The following is a 13,296-nucleotide window of genomic DNA, read 5'->3' on the forward strand; positions in this document are numbered from 1 at the left end:
CTAACTTGTAGCGTTGTAAGCTTGTAGACATGTCTGCGCCGCGCCGCTTGTTGATCGGCTATGACGCTGGACACGACCAAGTATAAATCAGACAAAGAGCTTATTCCCGGGGAACGTTCGCCAAAAAATAGCAGATCTACAAGCCTGAAACGCATCGCAACACGCCACGTTTTGAGCTTGTAGATCGGCTATTTTTTGGCAAAGAGATTTGTTGTCGACGGGGGAAAAAAAGGGTTTAAGTGGTTAAGGTCATATAACGGTTTCGTCTTTCTTTCAAAGGACGCCGCGTAGAACGAAAAACACGTCACCATGCTGGAATATTCAATTTCAAGTAGATAGTTTTACACAGTATGAAGACACATTGCATTCATAATGTCGTCCATACATTTACTACACTTTTCATGATGAAGATTTAGAAAGAACAGATGATTTTTTACATCTCCATATATCAATAAATGCAATACATAATATATTGTTGCCGTCGGGCAGAAACCTCATACAGTATCTCCATATTTCAACTCTTTACGTTTTCCCGTAAATTAATGCCCTACAAATGCCGCTATTAACGCAGCACAAAAGTAGTGAAAATAGCCGATCCACAAGCTCACAACGCCTCGCATTGCGAGGCGTTGTGAGCTTGTAAATCGTCTATTTTCAAATCGTTTTTTTAAATATTTAAAACATAACGTGTTGGACATACACGCAGTCTCCACCCGACAGTGGCGATATATATATACAATGTATACATCCATTATTATGTGCAGTGTGCAGATTATTATGTGCAGAGTCACCTACAACCTGCACTTACTGAAGCTTAATTCCAACCTACATGAGGGAAAGTGCCCTTCCATTTTAACCCATTAAGACCGGGCATCTCTGTCATTTTAGATTTCTTTGGCTATTCAAAAATAGCAGATCTATACAGGCTCATAGCGCGGCACGAGTGCTGTGCTAAAATCTGCTATTAAAAAAAAACAAAAAACATCTTTGAATATATGTATTTTGAAAGCAAACATTTGTAACTCAAATCTTTGCTTCTGGAGGTCCCTGGAACAAAATATTTTACAAACGTTCACTTTAAAAAATCAAATCAAAGATTTGCACAACTTTTCACGATTACAAAAAAAATAGCAGGTCTACAAGCTCGTAGCGCGGCACTCGGTGCCGCGCTATGAGCTTGTAGATCTGCTATTTTTGAATAGCCAAAGAAATGTAAAATGACGGAGATGCGTTCCCGGATTGAATAGGTTAAACATCCACCACTTTAATTGCGCCTCATGTTTTCGCATAATGACTCGATGATTAAAAATGCCCCGCCACACCTCACCCTCACCCCCCCCCCCCAGACCGTGACGGTCCGGGGCTGTAAAGAGAAAGTGCATTAATTGAAGTTAACACGCCCAGAACCTCTCCTGTCCGTTGTAGTTACAACCTGGACCTGGAGGAGAGCCGGGAGGGGGGGGGAGTCGGTTCCTGGAGCGACTACAAGACGCTCCCCCTCAGCGAGCAGGGAACGATGTGCGTCACGGGACCCCACCAGGCAAGAGTCACACACACACACACACACACACACACACATGGTGGTCTGTGTGTGTTTGTATGTATATATAATCAACCCTTTTTGGGGGACAAACGCAAATGTTTATGACAGGAAGAACAAACAAGAAGAAATGATGGCAAACACTGTGTGTGTGTGTGTGTGTGTGTGTGTGAGTGTGAGTGTGTGTGTGTGTGTGTGTGTGTGTGCGTGCGTGCGTGCGTGTCATTGTGAGCATAATCCGTTTCTGTCGGGTGGAAACCCAAAACTGTGACTTTTCAGCAAATGAAGGAAAAAAAGAACGTAGAAAAAAGAATGTAGTTATTATTTAATCACAAGCTCTTCATTGGTTCAATATTTGGAAAACCCATAGACACACTTAAATACTTTTCACTTTTGAAAATAGCCAATCTACAAGTCTCTGCGTGTGGCGTCGTATCGCAACGCGTTGTTAGCTTGTAGATCAGCTATTGTCACTGCTTTAGCTTGACACACTTATATGATGAAGTCGGGCATTAACCCATTAAGACCTGAAGCCGATTCTACAAATGCCTTCTAAATCCCAACAGTTTTCTGAAAAACCTATGTTTTTATATCAGTGGTGCTCAAACTTTTTCATGTCAAGGACCCCCAAAATTATATGCATTTGGCCGCCGACTCCCATCTCAAAATATTTTGTTCCAGGGACCCCCAGAAGCAAAGATTTGAGTTAAAAATGTTCGCTTTAAAAATATATATATATTCAAAGATTTGCACACCTTTTCACAATTTTTCAAAAATAGCAGATCTACAAGCTCGTAGCGCGGCACTCGGTGCCGCGCTATGAGCTTGTATATCTGCTATTTTTTAATAGCCCAAAGTGTAAAATAATGCTTTTTAGCTCAAATCAAAAAGTGACACAGATGCGTTCCAGGTCTTAAAGGGGTAATTTACGGGGGAAAAAATTGAATATGGAGGTACAGGGTTTTTTTTGCCCGACAGTGACGATATGTACAGTGTGTGTGTTATGTAGAATGTGTGTGTGTGTGACTGAGCTTTGTGTGTGTGTTTTGTTTGTACAGCATGCATGTGTTTGTGTTTGTTTGTGTGTGTGTGACTGGCTGACTGCACACTCACCCATGTTTGTCCTCTGTCCACACAGGGCTGTATAACGGTGGAGTTGGAGCGCGGTCCCAGGGGCTTCGGCTTCAGCCTGCGGGGCGGTACGGAGTACAACATGGGACTGTACATCCTGAGACTGGCCGAGGACGGCCCTGCTCTGATCGATGGCAGGATTCATGTGTGTGGTTTTTATTTGAATAATGTGTATTTTAACCACTTAAAGGAGTAGTTCACCCAAAAAGGGACTTATTTTCTATCAATTGCACACCCCTTGAAGCCTTGAATTCATGAAGATTTTTTTAGTTTTTGTCGCGTTCCTAAGCCAATAACTTGATGACTGGGTCATCCTTCAGTGAGAGACTCAGACGGAGACTCTTTGAGTCTCCTACCGGAGACTCCATCGGTCATCAAATTATTGGCGCATGAATACGACAAAAACAAAAGAATCTCCATGAATTCAAGGCAACATGGGTTGTGTAATTGATAGAAAATAAGTAATTTTTTTGGGTGAACTACTCCTTTAAGACCTGAGGCCGATTCTACAGATGCCTTCTAAATCAGTAGTTCTCAACACTTTCAAGAAGAAAGGGGACAGTCCTGTCTGCTTTTTACACTGAATTGGAAGGATAGATTGTACAAAAGAGGCGTAAGAGGGAAGGAGTTCGGAAGAATAGTGTGCTCCTCTGCATGTGTTATCTGCCTTCCCCGGTCCTCACTGTCGGATGAAAAGAATCGGCTGGTGACTTCATGTGTATCAGAGAAAAGAACACACCCTCCCAGAGAAAACAGTAGGGTTTAGAAGTGGTAGGGACTATACATGTTGGGGGATTTTTAAGAAAGATTTTTAAGAAATATAATAACATTTCCACTGCTTGTAAAAGACGGAGGTAACATGCAAAATCTGTTCTGGGTATAACAATTACTGGTATAACATTGCCAGATGCCTCCAGCTGTGATGAGTGCCTCCAAAATGGTGTTTACTTCTTATCAACACGATGGATGCAATTTAGCTGCTGTTAATGGAATGCTGCGAGTAAAGTGGAGATGAGTAGAAAGCAGACGTAAGGTCATAATCAGGAATCTCCGGGTCTCTGGGCACAGGTTTGCCTAGCCAAGGGTGGAATAGAGCTTAAGAGACTTACATGTTTACACGCTATTAATCCTTATTTATTCTGTCATCTCCAATAATAGAGGCTCCCTCTAGGGTATGTCATGACTGAGTGCAGCCTGAAATGGAGATTGTTTGATTTTGCGTATTATTTGCATATAAATGTGTGAGTGTGTGCACGCCACTTTAACCCTGGCGTCCCTATTTTGGGAATTGTAGGCAAAACGTTTAGCTTAATTAGAATTTATGTTTTTGAGCTCACAGCGCAACCTTGTAGATCGTCTATTTCCGCTATTCGTCACGTACGACGAGCTACTGTATATATATAGTGGCTTGAGTGGTTAATGTGCATGTGTGGAAAAAAAGCACATGATAGGCTGCTCACCCATCCTTTTTTATTTATTATTTTAACCAAACAACAATGTTTCGCCCAATGCAGGGCTTCATCATGAACTTGAATGAAGCCCTGCATGGGAGAAACGTTGTTGTTTGGTTAAAATACAAATGTATAAGGCGAGAGAGCTCCCTTTTGTGTGCGGACATTCCCCTTTTTCTTCACTTGATTATTTTTGGGGTCCAGCACTGTGTTTAAAGAAACTGTGGGGATATTGTGCATTATCCTACCCTTTTTTCATTATGTGCATTTGTGCACATAACCTTTTGTGTGAATGCGTGGTATTCTTTTGTGCGTGTGTGCGTGCGCGCAGGTATCTGTATGCCGTGCGGTGTGTGTGTGTGTGTGCGACTCTTGTGTCTCTATAATTGCTGTGCTTTGTGTGCTGCTTGGCAGGTCGGAGATGAGATCGTGGAGATCAACGGAGAGCCGGCTCACGGCATCTCCCACACAAGGGCAATCGAGCTGATCCAGGCAGGGGGGAACAAGGTGCTGCTACTGCTGAGACCTGGTGCAGGGCTGGCTCAAGACAACAGTAAGTAGTGGGCAAAAAAAAACTCCACGGCTCACCCGCTTCCCTTCAGAATGTAGGCTATAGGGGTGAGTTAACCACTTAAACCCCGTAGCCGTAGCATCCCTGTTCTGGGGGGGGAGAACATTTGCAGATCTGTTGCGACGCGTCGTGAACTTGTAGATTGGCTATTTTCAGCTATATTTAGTCAAGTTATCTTAATTTATATAGCACATTTAACCCATTAAGACCTGGAACGCATCTGTGTCATTTTTTGATTTGAGCTGAAAAGCATTATTTTACACTTTGGCTATTCAAAAATAGCAGATATACAAGCTCGTAGCGCGGCACCGATCTTGATCTCCGAGCTTGTAGATCTGCTATTTTTGAAAAATCAAGAACATGTGTGCAAATCTTTGAATATGTAAATTTTTAAAGCAAACATTTATAGCTCAAATCTTTGCTTCTGGGGGTCCCTGGAACAACATATTTATTTTGAGATGGGGGTCAGTGGCCAAATACATATAATTTTGGGGGTCCTTGACATGAAAAAGTTTGAGCACCACTGATATAGCAACATACGTTTTTCAGAAAACTGTTGGGATTTAGAAGACAGACATTATTTTGTAGAATCGGCTTCAGGTCTTCATGGGTTAAAAACAACAGAAGTTGACCCAAAGTGCTTTCCAATCAAGAGAGACAAAAACAACAGCATATAGAGCCCATAGTCCACAAAAGCAAGAGTAGGGCATACAGTCGAGTGTAAAAAGGAGCGAAGCTACAGGGTTTAAAGTGGTTCAAAATGACGTATGCTTCATGGTGCCACAGTTGGGTCCGACCTTGTATCGATCGGGTGAGAGGCATTGTAATGAGTTCCATCTCAATATGCCAGTGTCAGCACAATGGCCCCATCAGCACTCCAGATGCATCCACCTTTAGCCTGGAACCTAGCGAGCCATTTCTTTGTTTTTGAATCATAATTAGTACTGAATCTGTGGTGTAATCGCAATAATACACTTGACATGCTATACAATGAAATACCATTGTACAGTATATCATTGCTTAATTAAAAAACTAAACTAGCAACATAGTTATATGTGCTAATTCATTACAGCACTAATTTTAAGCAAATATGGTAAATTATTTTAGTGCCACTATTATAAATTTACATACTGGATCCCCAATATTTTCTTTACTTACTAATATTTTCCCCGAAAAAAAATCCCCCCAATATGGGACAATCATTCAAATGAACTCTTTTATGGTGTTTCACCACTGGTCTTTTTGACTCCTTCTGACAATATAAACAATTTACTTTTGGAACTTTTAATCGTTAGGTTAATAACTAATTAGTTGATGTTCATGACTCCATGATGTCACGTTAATGGATGGAATATATTGAGTTGCATTGTGTGTTTACGGGGGTTTCGGTCTGCCTCTAACCATGTGCTTCATGTTTGGCTTGTTTTCTCTCTCTCTCTCTCTCTTGCTCCCCTGTGATGCAGGTAGTACAGCTTCTTCTTCTACTGTGTGTTACTACGCTAACGAGCACCAACATTAACATCTTCCCTGCTTTTACTGGCCTCTCCTTTTTTAACCTTGGTAACTTCTGCTTCTCTTCTCTTCTTTTCACATAGTATCATCTAAACCAGGGGTTGTCAAACGTATTTGTCTTTATTTCAAGGACCCCCATAACTCTGAGAGTGTACAAATGGAGTCCATTTGGTTCCATTTGTACCAGTGGCGCAGCCAGAACGCTAGTATAGGCTGGGCCTAGGCAGGAGCGGGTGGGCACACACGTGCGTCCCCGACCCGTGCGCACGCGCGGGTCACGCACAAATATTTGCGGTTATTGGGCGTTTTGGGGCGCTTTTTTGTTACTTTATTTCGGTTTTAGGGTTAGGGTTATGTTATTTAATTCTTATTTTTGCCTGATTTTACCGATTTTTTTATCAAAAAAATTATTATAAAAACATTAAAATTCCCCCAATTGTTTTTTTGCAAAATCGATTGGGTGGGCCAGCTTTCTATGTGGGTGGGCCACGGCCCACCCAGGCCCACCCATGGCTGCGCCCCTGATTTGTACGCTCTCAGAGTTACAGACCTGTAAAGGGAACCTCCTCAAGGAACACTGAGGGTCCTTAATTTGAGAACCCCTGATCTAAAGGATCCTTTTGTTCTCCATTCAGAAGTTTGGTGTGTTACAAAAATGTTTAGTTTTTCACATGATGTCTGTGCCATTTCTGTGGGCATCTGCCACTGCCTCCTTGTAAACCTGTGCAAAGTAACTAAGTACATGTACTCAAGTACTGTACTTAAGTAAAATTTGGAGGTATTTTTTTTTACTTTACTGGAGTATTTCCAATTTTCAATACTTTTACATCTACTCCACTTCATCTCTGAGGAAAATATTGTACTTTTACTCCGCTACAATTATTTGAAATCTTTAGTTACTTTGTAGATTTTTATTATTATTACAAAACATATTACCCACCTCAGCCCTATATACATTTCGGCCATTTGAAAATAGCCGATCTACAAGCTCACAATGATGTGAGCTTGCAGATCTGCTATTTTCAAAAGATTCTTATACATTTCATACATTCGAAAACATGTGAAATGAGCCATTCTGCATAATGAGTACTTTCTACTTTTGGTACTCTAAGTACACTTTGAAACCAATACTTTTGTACTTTTACTTAAATCTTGAATTCCCGGACTTTTACTTGTAACTAAGTATTTCTACATTGCAGTGTTGATACTTTTACTCAAGTTAAAAAACTTTCCACCACTGTTGTGAACCGTGTGTTTTCCTCCCTCAGGTCAACACGGTCGTAAAATCACTTCACCCACAAGCTTTTCCAGAGAGGTGTTTGTCTCTGACACGTCGCCCCTCTCCTCTCCATTCTCCCACGGGGGCTCTGTCTCCAGCACCTCCCCGTTGTCCAGCGAGGCGACGGAGAGCCCCGGCTGGAGCCCTTTGTCCCCGCGAGCCCTCAAGCCCCGCACCAGCAGCAGGCTGTCGAGCGCCCGCACGGAGAGGAGCCGGGAGCAGGCGGACAGGCAGCAGGCAGACAGGTTCTCTCCTAGCGCCCCTGAGCATATCACCTTCTTCAAGAGGATCAGGCCCACGAAAGACTGCGACGAGCCCGGCGGCCCACAGAGAGCGGGAGAGACCTTTTCCAAAGCCAAAGAGTGCTCCCTCAGTCCCCAAAAGACAGAGCACAAGACACAGGAAGCAGCGGAGCGTCGCAAGAACAGCGAGACTCAGTCACAGACAAAAACCCGGTCCCCAGCAGGTCCCGGGACGTCTCCTCGAGCCCGACAGGAAGCCACTTCGACCCCGGAGCGTGCGCCGCACCGACAAGGCCAACAGACGAGATTAAAGAACGTTTCCAGCAAGGACAGCTTGGATCAAGCTAGGATTGAGCAGAGAGGCTCCAAGAGGGGGGACTCTCAGCCGAAGCAATGCGCACAGGGACCGGACAGGCGAGGGGAACGGACCAGACCTGCCCCCGAGCAAGGTCATTTTAAAAGGGTTTGGGCGGCGGGGTCCCGACAGCGTAGGCCCAGTCTCCACACCGTCAAAGAAAGTGACAACGAAGCACAAAAGGACTCTGTGCAAAAGGAGAGTAGCCCCAGGGAGGAAAGGAACGTAAGGAAAGAGGTTCCCAGTCACAGAGACACGAGGTCCTCCACTAAAGATTCAAGGAGCAGAAAAGATGCTGATGTTTCCTCACCGGAGGAAGCGGGAAGCGCGGATGTATTGGCCTACTACAAAGACCAGAGAAGCATGGAAAGCTCTGTGGCCTCTTTAGATGGTGTTTCCAGAGGCCCCGGGAGCCCAAAGGGACCCGTTATTATCCCCGGTCCTTGGAAAGTACCCAGCTCAGCCAAAATACTCTCCGAGGCAGAGGTCCTACGTGACCCATTCTGATAGGATCACTCTCCACTTGAGCTGTGCAATGGAATACTGTGTTACTTCAGTGTTTGTTTTGTTTTTTTTGTTTTTTTGTTAGGTTGTTTTTTTTGGGGGTGGGGTTCTTCCACTTTTCATAAACAAGAGTTACTACGACTTGTAGATTTTGCTTTATTTATTTTTTGTTCGGCCCTGCACTGCATCTTCAGCTTTGTGAATGAAAGTGTCTCATAGTTTGATTAGCATAATAGAACCAGTGCTCTCAACTCCACTGTCCCCCTCTTGCCTTGTGCGATGGTTCGGCAACTTTGACCTGGGCCTTATGCATGTGTGGCATGCTGCGGGGGGCCTTGCCAGACAGACGCTATAGAAAATGTGAATATGTGCCAATTTGGGGAACCACCTGTGGAATGAATCATTGCTTACCACGCCTCACCCACATTGCGATGCAATTTTCCCATATGCAACAAAGCTGAAAGGCCCCCCTAGCCTTTCAACTTTGAAATACGCAAAGTGCAGCTGTGCGGCTGACATCAAAGGTTTTATTATTAAAAGGTTGTAGTATTATTATTATTATTATTATTGTTTTTACTCTATTATTTTGTTACTCTTGCTTATCTATGGACTCACATGCAACATTTTGACAGTGTCTTTTTTTCCTTATAACTGCATGCAGTTGGTCCTTATGTTCACTTTAATGCACACCTTTTGCGCACTGCTGAAGATCATCCTACTTCATTGTTTATCATACACTGAACACTGCGCAGGTTTCAAGATGCTACCTAAAAAGAAACGTTCACTTTAACCGGGGGGACTCTAGACTGTTCTATGGCTGTAGTCATGAATCGCTACTAGATACAAAAAAAAGACCAGAAACTTGTGGTTTAAGATCTTGTTTACCATGTGTACAGTATGTGTGTAATTTATTGAAATAATAGATTGATATATGTATATGTAGCCGTACAGAGCCATTCCATATTTTGATAAAGACTTATAAAGGTTCGTTCTGACCTTTTTGAGCTTTCACCCTCCATCCGATGTATTTTGGTGGTAGAGATTACAATGGGTCCTTGTAGTTAATGTAATATATAGATAACATGCAAACTGCTATATCTAACAAATCTTGGCGATCGCTCAAAATGTGTCTCATTGTGGAATATAGTATAATATAATATATATACATTACATATATTTGAAATTTGTAATGGTTTGCAAATTCTAACTTTAAAGTATCTACTGAATTTCATTGCACTGCACCTTCCCTTGTAGCATTAAAAGAATGACAGTGAGTTGTACCTCATCTGTGATGTTGACCTTGCTGGTGATACATTGCCATGTAATTAGAAGAGGTTTTGTGAAAGCTATTACATTTTTCTCCATACATGGCCAAATTGTTAACTGCTAGAATCTTTTGCAAGACTTAAAAATGTAGGCGTTCTACCCTTGTTTGTTGAAAAGAAGAATAGTATACAGCTGAAATGTTTTTTTTCTTTTCTTTTGTTACTACATAATCTGATTCACTTGCAGGACGTTTGTAGAACCAACTTATAGGGTAAGGGTCTGTGGAAAGGAGCTTACTGCTGAGGGGAGACAGGTATACTGTGACCCCATGTTTTTTTGTTTTTTTTCAAGGGCAATTGATCTTATGGATATATGGTATAAATGACCAGAAATAGAGGTTTGTGTACTTGTTATCTGCAATTATAACTGGCTATGCTACAGGACACGTTCTTATGAGCTCAGGGAATGCAATAAAGTAGCACATGATGAGTGTGATTATGTACAACTGGTAGCTGAAGACGTCAGCGTCCGATAGAGCTCAGTTTGACACCATTTTGTGATTGTATGATGGGGGCTTTTAATTACAGACTTTAAAAAAAAAGAGGATGCTCTGTGAGAAAGTCTGTAGTAAGTATGTGCAATAGCTGTGGTCGGATAGATGATGGCGGAAAGAGTTCTGTTCCAAAATGATATAATATTGCAGTTTGGAAATAGTCACCGGAAGTTAATTATCTAACATCGCTATAAGACTCAGGGCCCCATTTAGACGATCTATAGGCGCACGGTCTAAAACAGATAAAGACAGAAACCGATGGAAAGAAAGCCTTTCTTACAGGATGAGTGGTATGCGAAGATATTCTATCAGTAATGAAGTGTAGGCTACTACTAGTTGAAACAAATGCATCTATTTTTATCCCTTTCTCTCTCCCTCCCTCTCTCCTCAACGCTTGTCTCCATGCAAAGAAAAACAAGCACTTGACCCAATGGAGTCTCTCAGAAATGTCATCCACCATGTTGAACATGAGTGCTATTGTGTTGAATTCCGATGGATTTTGATTGAAACGGGTAGACCAGGTGCTGTGCTGCTGGTCAAAATTCACATTTTCCTCCTGTAGCCTAATATCTCGCCCTGTTCAAGAGACACCTGTGTTATATCAGCTTAGAAATAATCACTCTCACTCTCAGTCACGTTATTAAACCACTTATTAAAACATGCATATGGAGCCCAGAATTTGATGGTGACTTGCACAGACTTTAAATAGAAAGGAAATATCTGTGCCACCATCACTGCACCGGCTGAGAAGACCAACTTGAAGCTGGTCTTAGCGCAAAGCTCTGTGTGTAAGATAGCAGTACGCCCTGATGATACCAGACCACACCTGATTTTAAGACCATCTCGCCCATGGTCGCTAAATAGGCAAAAGATCATTTGTCATCTAAACAACATGGGCGCCAGGTGTAAAAATTACCACTGCATCAGTCGAAAGATATCAATGATAATTGCACTGGAAGATAGGGCCCTCAGTCTGTGAAAGAGCTATCGTCATCATCAACCAACTTAAGTTGCCTACCATCGTATTTAAAGTGACCGCAATTTAATTTGTCACTTTGAGGTGTCACTTCTGATATATTGCAGTGAATATTTCATTTTTGGAACAAAATGCTTCTTTCCAACCAGTCATTAAAAAGAAATGCAGGCAGTATAGTACACTCTGTTCCAGAATCAGATGATGTCCTTATTGTGTGTACCTTGCACTGTTTTACCCAATTCAAACATTTGTTTGGACCACATGTTGTATCTGTATCATAATGTGGCCTTGCATTGCTTCATTAGTGTAAGAATCCTTGTGGTCTCTTCTACATTATGTGGGTATAGTAGATGTAAATGTTTGTATATTGTACAGCACCTTTATAAATACTTGCTGAGGGCTCTTTCGGGGGAAAAGAATAGAGATGTAATAAATTGTTCCATTATTTTTTTATGTACAAAAAAAAAGAAGAAAAGAAAACATATTTAAAATGGATTGGAAATGAGAGGTTATGACCATGACATGGTGTTCTGTTCATGCACTGAGAAATAAAAGTTTTTTTTTTCTTTTTCCTGAAAACAGCATTTTCACTTGTTGAAATCTGAATACACTTAAAGCACAACAGGAGGAAAATACTTGAACATAGACGGTCATACACCAAATATCCCGACACGCTGTTGATGAAACTGGCACTTTTCAGAAAATGGAAAAAAGGAGCTGTGTTCAAATGGAGCCAATGTAGCTATTATTAATACTTGTTAATACATTTAATTGGTACAATTTTTATAAAACCCACAGATACACGTAACGACTTTCACTTTCATTTATTCATATTTTTTTTAGATCGGCAATTTTTGTTGCTGCTTTTGTGACACTGTAGTATGACGAAGCAGCGCTTTAATTTACAAGAAAATAAAAGTTTAAATATGGAGATAAAGAGCTCGGGTGGCGCAGTGCTAAAGTGCCTGTCCACCACCGCGGAGGTTGTGGATTCGAATCCACCATGGTGCATCCGGCTTTGTCGAGCGTCTACTACAGTGATTCTCAAACTTTTTCATGTCAAGGACCCCCAAAATGATATGAATTTGGCCGCGGACCCCCATCTCAAATATTTTGTTCCAGGGACCCCCAGAGGCAAATATTTGAGTTAAAAATGTCTTCAAAAATATATACATCCCAAGGTTTGCACAAATGCTCACGATTTTTCAGAAATAGCAGATCTATAAGCTCATAGCGCAGCACTCGGTGCCGCGCTATGAGCTTGTATATCTGCTATTTTTGAATAGCCAAAGTATAAAAGGTTAAAATTATTGTGACGCTATATTAACACATTTTGCTGGGGACCCCCTGGAACCCCCCCCCCCCCCCCCCCAAGTACCCCTGGGGGTCCCCGGACCCCACTTTGAGAACCAATGGTCTACTACATGAACACAATTGGCCCGTGTTCGGGGGAGGGAAGCCTGGCGGGAATGGTTATAATTGTCACTGCATGTAATCCTATGGCACCTGTCAGCAGGGAGTGTTGGGCGGAAGGTGTAGGACGAAGGCTCTACGTCCTCCTGGTGGGGGCTAGTCCTCACCGGTAGGTGCGTCAGTAGGATACAGCAGTGACAACACAGAAATGTGTTTGAGGAGGAATCAATTGGCGTAACGACTAAATTGGGGAGGAAAAGACGGTAAAAAGCTAAACAATTTTAATATGGGGATATGCGGTTTTCTGCCCAACACGACGGCAACGATAAGCCGCTGTTACCATGGCAGACTTCCAGTTGTCATGGCAGCCGACGGCCTTGGCAATATAGGCTGGAAAGGAGCTCAGTATAGCTCAAAGAATAGTATCTTTTGCCCTCACAATAGTGACAATGGTGTGCTCAGGGGCTGCTTACACCAGAGATGGGTCAAGTCGGTTACATGCC

The 13,296-nt window shown here is 42.3% G+C and overlaps 1 protein-coding gene across 2 annotated transcripts in view; it reads left to right on the top strand.

Moving 5' to 3' along the window:
• Window positions 1-11,951, top strand: part of magi3b (membrane associated guanylate kinase, WW and PDZ domain containing 3b) — a 282,632-nt gene extending 270,681 nt beyond the window's left edge. For both annotated transcript variants that reach the window (XM_080422003.1, XM_080422002.1), the window contains exons 19-22: window positions 1,426-1,540; window positions 2,679-2,816; window positions 4,537-4,675; window positions 7,474-11,951. In XM_080422003.1, coding sequence (XP_080278129.1) covers window positions 1,426-1,540; window positions 2,679-2,816; window positions 4,537-4,675; window positions 7,474-8,588 — 1,507 coding nt within the window. In that variant the 3' untranslated portion in view covers window positions 8,589-11,951. The remainder of the gene's footprint in view (window positions 1-1,425; window positions 1,541-2,678; window positions 2,817-4,536; window positions 4,676-7,473) is intronic.
• The last annotated feature ends 1,345 nt before the right edge of the window (window positions 11,952-13,296 follow it).

The sequence above is a fragment of the Gymnoscopelus braueri genome (genome assembly GCF_963280865.1).
Source record: "Gymnoscopelus braueri genome assembly, chromosome: 3".
Lineage (NCBI taxonomy): Eukaryota > Metazoa > Chordata > Actinopteri > Myctophiformes > Myctophidae > Gymnoscopelus > Gymnoscopelus braueri.